This window comes from Drosophila innubila (genome assembly GCF_004354385.1).
Source record: "Drosophila innubila isolate TH190305 chromosome 3L unlocalized genomic scaffold, UK_Dinn_1.0 0_D_3L, whole genome shotgun sequence".
NCBI classification, from domain to species: Eukaryota; Metazoa; Arthropoda; class Insecta; order Diptera; family Drosophilidae; genus Drosophila; species Drosophila innubila.
In genome coordinates, this window is record NW_022995376.1 from 5,156,136 (window position 1) to 5,164,871 (window position 8,736).

General features: G+C 33.4%; 1 protein-coding gene across 6 annotated transcripts; it reads right to left on the reverse strand.

Moving 5' to 3' along the window:
- Positions 1-171: 171 nt before the first annotated feature.
- On the reverse strand, positions 172-5,020 carry LOC117786720 (vegetative cell wall protein gp1-like). Of its 6 annotated transcripts, none has more exons than XM_034625076.1 (4): positions 4,639-5,020; positions 3,318-3,385; positions 537-827; positions 172-488 (listed from the first exon to the last, which is right to left on the reverse strand). In XM_034625076.1, exons 2-4 carry the CDS (start codon positions 3,359-3,361, stop codon positions 203-205), a joined length of 621 nt encoding a protein of 206 aa, XP_034480967.1. In that variant the 5' UTR covers positions 3,362-3,385; positions 4,639-5,020; the 3' UTR covers positions 172-202. The 6 variants fall into 6 exon arrangements, with proteins under 6 accessions (XP_034480967.1, XP_034480965.1, XP_034480964.1 ...); XM_034625077.1 differs by having other exon boundaries at positions 173-516; positions 577-827; XM_034625074.1 differs by having other exon boundaries at positions 172-827; positions 3,318-3,382.
- Between the last annotated feature and the right edge of the window lie 3,716 nt (positions 5,021-8,736).

An 8,736-nucleotide genomic window follows, 5' to 3' on the forward strand; every position in this document is an offset into this window, starting at 1 on the left:
AGCGCCGATAGAATTGGTTCACATTGCCATGCGGAAGTTCTCGCCGCATCACAAACTAATTGAAAAATAACTTTGAAAAAAATCTTAAAATAAAGCTGCAAAAAATCTAATGAAACTAAAATAAAAATATCTTTAAAAATTATGTTAAAATAAGGCTACAAAAATATAAGAAAATTGAAATGATAATTGTGGTGGTGTTGTCTTACCGAGTGCCCGCCTGCTGCGCCTCCTTGATGGACTGCACAAAGGCATTGGCCTCGCCTTTGATGAAATCATTGCTGGCATCCTTAAGCTGCTCCTTGTCCACCTTGGCCACTTTGCTTGGCGGCAGCTGACCATCGAAGAGCTTCTGATCCAGATCATCGTAGTTGTTGCCATTGGTGCCATTGCCATTGGTATTGTTATTGGCCTCGGTCAATGATTTGGGCAATGGAATTGGCATCTTGTCTGCTGCTTTGCTCGCAGTTGCAGGTGGACTTACTGGAGTGAGTTTTGGTGCAACAACTGGAGTGGGAGCAACAACTGGAGTAGGAGCGGGTGCGGGAGCGGGTGCGTGAGTGGGTGTGACCACTGGAGTTGGAGCTGGTGCTGGCTTGGGAGCAACTACTGGAGTAGGAGTCGGAGTTGGAGCTGCTGGCGCTGGTTTGGTAACCACAGGCGGCGTTGGAGTCGCTGGCTTGGGTGGACTAACAGGCGCTGCTGCAGGTTTCGGTGCAGGTGGAGAGTTACTTTTGGGGGCGGGTGTAGGTGCAGCTGCGGGCGTTGCTTTGTTGTCGATCGCTGGCTGTGCGGGCTTCTTGGGACCAAAAAGCCAGGCCAAACGTTTGCTACCAAAACAAAATAAAATGCAACAAAAAAGGAAATGATAAAAAAAATACCAAATAAGTACTAAACAGTTAGTCAAAAAGTGTCTTGACAAAATAAAAAAATTTACACACTCTCTTTTTATATTTTACTATTTTAAAATGTGTATTTTGTCAACACACTTTCTTGCCCAACTGTATATAAAAACAAACCAAATAACTACTAGAATAAAATGCGCATAAAAGGGAAATAATAGAGAAGGGAAATAAAATCTACAAAAACTAACAATTGATTTACTCAATGCAAATCAAGAATGAACAGATAAAAGAAAATACTATAATAGAAATTGCACCGAGTTTTTCGTCTCTTCTTTGACATCAAAATTTCGAGAAAAATTAATTGCATTTCATTCTATACTTTATTCTCTACCAAACACCAACTCACCCAAATTTTTGTATAGTTAAAGCACACAGAAAGAAATAAACTTTTGGCTATTAAACAATGTTCAATTGTTATAATTTAATAACTTTCTTTTTAACTACGTAAATTTGACGAACTGAACTTGACAAGGCGCACAGATGAAAAGGAAGAAAGAGAGGCGACAACCAGTGTGACCCCAACAAATTAAGCACTGCAGCAGGACAAGCAGTGCGACCATACAAATAAAAGTTTATTAACTCGTAAATAAAATGTTTTAACAATTATTAAGTCAATTGATGAAAAATTACAAAGTAAAACGCAAAATCAGAATATTTTACAGCCTCATAAAATTTTTTGTGCAATAAACATAAAACCCGTTAATGGAGCGTGTAAAGAGCTTATAGAGAGGGGGAGTTGCCAGATCTAAACATTTATTGCCAAAACAGTATTTTGAAAAATGGAAGCAGTATTAAAGCGTTCCCACTTTGCAATTTGTCTAATTTAAGCTGAACCAAACTGAAAATCAATTAAATTGCAGTATAATTGAAATGCATCAGCAGGAAATGATTTAATGCTTCGCTGAGCAATTTCAATTTGTGCGATTGGGAACAGCATAGATTTGTATACAACAATTAAGACAATGTCGGTGATTGTATTACATTTGATATACAAAATTTAACTGATAGTGGGAACAGTAGGATTAACTGCTAACACCTTTTCGCCAGTTTCGAATCTTACTATTTGACAATAAATCCTTAGCCCAACCTCTTTCTCTTTCCCTTTCTCCGTCTAACGCTTACTCTGAGCTTTTCTAATGTCACGTACGCCAAAAAAAAAAACTCGTGTACGTCGAATAGATAAGCAAACAGAAACGAACGTTAAGTACCTAGAATATTACGCATACGCCCCGTTGAGCAGGTCTTCCCAAGCAGAAAACTGCAAATGACTCGATGCGATCGCTTCAAACTTCAATTATCACATTATTTCGCTAATTAAGCAATAGGGAGAGCTTAGATAACAAAAATGAAACGAAATAAAATGAAAAGAAGACACACATTTCGCTATTTTTCTTTTAGCAAATTTGCAAATTTTGTGGCCAATACATTCGTATATATATATGTGTGTGTGTGTGTGACAGATTGTTGCCGTTGCTAATTGCACTTATCACTATTAGAGCCATAGCCGGTGTTTTGAGATTGTGTGTCAATTTCATTTTTATACACTTGCAGAAGGTACTCTAACTTTGTAAGTAAAAAATGTAATCAATTGTTTTTTATTATGAAAAGTCAGTTAAGCAAAATTTAATTTATTGTTAACCATGAAAACTAAAATTTTATGCGAAAGTAAAGCAAGCATTTTTCTTGCAAAAATAAAATATGCGAATTTGAATAAAATCGTTCATTTGGGCATATGTCAAACGTAAGTTATCCGTAATTCGCAAGTGTATCACAACTTCGGTGAGTCGATGATTACTTTCTTTTGTGGTATATTGTTGCTTTGGCGAAAACTCGGGCAATATTATTATCATGTGATACTGAAAAGTAACGCAACTGTCGCTAAATGCACGAAATTTCATACGAAGCTAACCACAAATCCGGTAACTGACCAAAAAAACAGTCTATTGAGTTGTCTACAACAATCAGCCGATTAGATTAAAAATTTGCAATAGTTGACGTTTGTTATTTATGGGCAAAAACGAGAGTCGCTTTTGGTTTATTATGTACTAAAGTACATAAGTTTATATTTAACAAAATAATATAGACAATTTTAGTTGGGAATGATTTGATTGAGGCAGCAGATATTTTATCTGTTTATCTAAGACATTCAGCAATCCAATTTTTGATAGGTGAGCTTTTTGTTTTGCTAAATAAATTACTATACTATAACTATTAATTTCGAAAATATACTAAACTCAAAGTTGTTGGTGTATTAGGCTTTTCATCACTTTCTTTTGTTGTTTTTCTTAACTTGTTTCTCATTTCAGGCAATACTTATTCTTTAAGAATCCAGTATTTCATGCACTGCCTAAAAGTAGGCAACAGCAATGTTCCCACTATTTGCAGCTGTTGCTTTCAAACTGTTTATCTACTTACCGTATTTCGTCAACGGCGAATGTCAAATACCACAATGCAAACATCTTTTATTATTGTTGTTGTTGCTGCAATGAGACAAATAAAACAGGTTAATAATAGAATAATCTATGACTAAACCGTTGCAATTAACTGACTCAATTTGTGCTAATTTGAAGGCAAATTGCAACGCAATTCCAATCATTAAATAGTGCAAAATGCTTAACAATAACAAATAAATACAATAACTTATAGAATTTAGCGCTATAATTAAAGTCAGAGACCGTCAGAAGCAAACATTTGTTTAGCTGAATTTGCCGGCATATTTTATTGTTGTTGTTGATTTTCTATCTTTTCGATTGTTGCGCACAATTTATTTATAAACAATTGCGATAGGGTAAATGCGTGTGTGTGTGTGTGAGAGAGAAATTGAAGCGATTTGCCAATTAAATGAACCAAAATGCAATTCATGGCAAAAACCAGGAATACACGTGAGTGTCGCGACTTTGTGGCAATTTGCCAGAGATTGCAATTGATTTGCAATATAAATAAAGTATAGTGAGAACTGAAGAACAAATATTTGTAAGAAGAAATTCTCAAAGGCGCCAGTCTAGGTATTTTGATCTCTGATTTATAATTTTTAACATAGAAATCAACTCAAAATCTTAAAATTTATTTAAATTTGTATATTAAATATTAATATTTTTGGTAGTAATTATTAAATTTACATTTTAAATCAACGATTTATTTGTTTCCAAAAAATAAATAAAGTAAGCTTAAAAACATAATTTTTTATGAAAACTAAAGAGGTAGTCAAATTTGTTTATCACTTTTGTTTTGAAATTGAAAATATAAGACTGCTCACAGTAATTATAATTTAAGTAATTAAAGAATGAATATAAATAAATATAAATCAATCAATTCAACTACAAGTTTAAATAATCATTATTTTTTATGAAATTTAAATTTTTATTGCTGTGTCGACTGTTCTTAGTAAATATAAATAAAGTAAATAAGTAAATATGCAGAGTGTGGCAGTGACAGAAACAGGGACTGGGGTAGGGGTAGGGGTAGGGGCAGACTGAGGGGGAAGTTGTGGCTGCTGTTTGTTTTCTTGGCATCGCACACGCGGCGTATGAGCAATGTGAAAAGCACACTCATCCATTCACACGCACAAACACACACACACACACACTCGCACACACCCGCAGACACACACAACCACACACACACACACACTAACAGTTACGTCACGCAATTTTGAGAGCAAGAAATCATAAGGTTGACAGACATATTTCGGTTGCATGCAACAAACACACAACTTGCCACTTTTGGGTGCACTCACCTTTTGTGCTAGAAAATCTAGAAAGTACTGCTTACAAAATAACACTTAAAGTTACTGTTCGGAGGTTGAAATTCGTTTATCTAAAGTTCTTTTATTTTAATCTAAGGGATGCTCGTAAATCGTATCAAAATTTTTATATATTTTTTTTAAATGCTTTCGTTAGTTGTTTTTCTTGTTATTGTTGGTTTTGTTGATTTGGTAGTCACTGGAAAATTGTTGCTAAATATAAAAGACACACGCGAAAATGTGCAGAGAAATTCCCAGAATTTTGTTTCGTTTAGTTTTCAAGTTTCGAAGGTTTTTCACTGCGCTTTCTTGAGTTTCCCAAGTTTGCTGTTGATTGCTGCTTACAATTTTTCGACTGTGCAAAAATCGACTGCTCAACCGCCAAAAGCGACGGCCAAAAGAGCGAGAGAGAGAGAGAGAGCACACGCCAAAGCAAGTGTAAAAGAGCGAGGGAGAGAGAGAGGATACTTTACTGAGCGCAAACGCCGCATGAACGTTCTCTCGCTCTCTCTACCTCCGATTGCTGTTGCATTCGAGCTTTTCTTTAGAGATTTGTCACATACACTATAATAATACTCTTGATATCTAGGCATTATTACTCACAAAATGCTTACGTTATGTTTTGAATATGCGTAAGCAGCTCTCTCTGTGTGTGTGTGTGTGTGTGGCAGTTGCTTATCAATCATAACTAAATGCAAGCAAAGTCAACTAAAGACTAACCAAAATTAATTCCAATAAGAGCGCAGTTTGACCCGCACTGTGTGACTCTCGTGACTCTCAAACTGTAGACGTCAAAACTGTGCAAATTCTTAGCTGTTGTTGGTTTTACACTTTCTTAGAATTATATCGCATTTTAAATTATTGTTACGTGACTGCTGACGCCGCTTTTTTCAAGGGTGTAGTCAGGACGAAAATTAGGGGCAAGGGGTTTGCCAACAAATTTATATAAATTTTAGCTATATCTCTTGCTAAAAATATATATAATTTTTTGTATACTTTTATTTTAAGTCCGATTTTAATATTTCAATCTTTGGTTCTTAAACCAAGTTAATAAAAGGATAATTATTTTCATCGAATTTAAGTTATTTAATATATAAAACAAGCTCGACAGCATGATACCCTGTGCCCAGATACTCTGTACTAAAAATTGATTTCGACCTATTGTTCCTATGGCAGAACCAAATTTGGGCAGGACGTATAATATTAACCCAGATGTATATTTTGTCAGATTGATCGAGATATCTCAAAAAACCAAGAAGTTTTTCATACTTAAACTTCATTTTTGATCTATCGTTCCTATGGCAGCTATATGATATAGAGGTCCGATCCAAAAACAAAAACATATTTGATCTGCGTACGGTATCCAGGAGCGTACATACCAAGTTTGAAGTCTCTAGTTCTAATAGTCTTTGAGATCGATGAGCCCATTTAGTCCATTTTCAATGTGATCAGGATATAAAATACAAATGTGAATGTTAATTTAGTCGCAATTTTTTCTTTACTAACAGTAAGCTACAATTTTTATTTTACTTTTCGAATAAATTGCATAATAATTTTCTATTGACTTTTCTTTCGTTTTTTGGCAGTAGCACCCATCTTCCCACTCCCATAACTTTCTACGTCCTTGCCTTTTACTGTTGTCTTTCTAAAGAATTTGTGTCGAATTTCTAGATAAGTCTATCTGGAAATTAAAGCAAGCGTCTTATCAGCTAAGCACATACAGTTTGACAAGCACTAGAAAATGTTGCATTGCAGCAACTGACTGACTAACTCGCATGTTGCATAACACAGCTTCTTGCCGCTTACATAACAACAGTGGGAGCAACAAAAACAAGGTCAAAAGTTCAAGGACTTGTTACGTCTAGAGAAAAGCTCGCATTTTGTGCGACTGCGCACAGCAACAACAAGCGGAAGTATTTATTTCCTCTCCGCAGATGTGTGTGTGTGTGTGTGAGTGTGTGCGTGTGGGTGCGTCTTTTGTTGATGTTTTGATTGCGTAACAGCTGCTGCTGGCGCCCTCAAGTATGCAATAATAAAGTATATAAATTGATATGTCTGTCTCGATGGCTTGAGGCAATGTTGTGTCTCATATTTAATATCCTTGCCTCATCATAACTTGATCGAAACTCTGCCTACTTACTCCCTCCCTCTCACTTTATTAAGATTACCATTGGCCGATGATGCATTTTTATGTTATTTTACTTTACAGAATTGTTCTATAGTATTTACTTAATTTTAGAGATTGGTTTGAGCTATTCAAATATTTTTTTTTTTTGAATTACTTTCGCCAATATAAATCTAATCTAAAGCATTTAAAATGACTTAAAGATAAGTATAATAAGGGGCATATTAAAATAAACTTTGTTGTTGTCTCTTTTGCGATTATTTTATACCAAAGCAAACTGATCAGATTGCTTAAAATTTTCCATCATTTTTCTATCTGTTCAAAACAAAATTTGTGACCAATTAAAGTCACTGAATTTCAGGGATAATTTAGGTTATCTATATGCATTGCTTTTAATATAATTAAATATTAAATTTGAAAAGTAGGTAGTATATACAAGTTTATATATGTAGATGTTCGTAATTTAAGTGTCTGACGACATATGCTCTATGAATTTAATTTAATTTAGTTATTATTGATACTATTGAACATGTTCAACATTAAATGAGTGCATAAATCATAGCCAACAAAAAATTAAAAGGAAATCTTGTAGTCCTGTACACTGTAGACTGTAGCGTCAACATCTGATATTAAAGTGTACACGACAGTTTGATTACAATTCAGTTAATATATATATAAGCCCCGCAACACCAAGTAATATACCTTCTAATAGAAGTTGATCAAGATTATTATTTAAGTTTGAAACGTTTTTATTGATTTTTATTAGCTTTAATTTAATACATTTTAATTGCTACTTTCAAATTCATTTCATATTTTTTACTTTTTTTTTATACATCCGATATATATTTTTATTTTCTTTTTTCACGTAACTTGCTTAAATTTATGATATTGCATATGCCACAAAATTGCTGTTGGCTTTTTTTTTTTTGTAATAGAAGCTTTAAAATGTTGCACAACTTAAAAAGCTAGCAAATAAAATAGTACATTTATTTAGTTATTAATTTTAAATAAAATAATTACGTTTTTTTTATCTTCATTTAATGTGCAAATTTCTCATATTTTTTTTTATGTTGTTGTTTGCTTAAACACTTCACTTCACTTGCTTAAAGTTGTTTTGCTTGTGCATTTTGTTTTGTTTGTTTACATTTTGTTGTCTTTCTAAGTTCTTCTGCTAAGCTAAATACTACATATAATCAATAGAATAATATTAGAACTTGTTTTAGCCCTAGAATCAGCGTTTAACGTTTTTATTTTTTTTTTGATGATTCTGCTTTCTACTCGTTCGTAAACGTTTTGCTCTAATTTCTTTTTTCAAAAGTTGTTGTTAACCTTTGGTTGGTCGCATATGTTTCGCATTGGCTTTTTCTTTATCTGCTACTCCGGTTCTCTTTCTTTATCTCTCTTTGTGTGTTGATTTTCTTTTTTGCCTTTTTTGTTGTTGTTTTTATCACAGCTTTCTTTCATAGACTTTTTGCTCTTATGATTTTAAGCATAACTTGCATATATTTAATAATTGTTGTTGTTGTTGTTAATGCACGTTTCTTTGTTTGCTGTTGTTTATTCACTAACATGCCTTCGTTTCCTTCTTCTTATCTCTTCTGCTGTTTATGTTGTTGTTCTTTAATACATACGTTAGCATATTTTGCATATGTGTGGAATGATTTACAAAAGTTGTGTGTGTAGTGTTGTTGTTGTTTTCATTGAAATTTAAATACAATAAATGGCATATAAAATATATATTTATATATACATGTATATTTTGTTGCTGTTGTTGCAGTTGTTGTATACAAAAAAGATCGTTACTCATACGCAGCGTTGGAAGTGTTTGCAGTTAACATTGAATAAATTGTAATACTTTTAAATTGATTGTTAAACAATAATTGATTTCATTTAAGACATTTTGCCAATTATCTGCTTGGAACAGTTGCGTTATCATGTGTGTTTTTTTTTTTAATTCTTTCATTTCG

What these genes read in the sequence shown, in the direction of transcription:
- LOC117786720 (XM_034625074.1), bottom strand. Translation starts at nt 3,361, where the DNA reads ATGTTTGCATTGTGGTATTTGACATTCGCCGTTGACGAAATACG. An exon ending in TTCGCCGTTGACGAAATACG is followed by an intron (nt 828 to 3,317) that starts GTAAGTAGATAA and finishes TTGTTTTGGTAG; the next exon opens with CAAACGTTTGGCCTGGCTTT.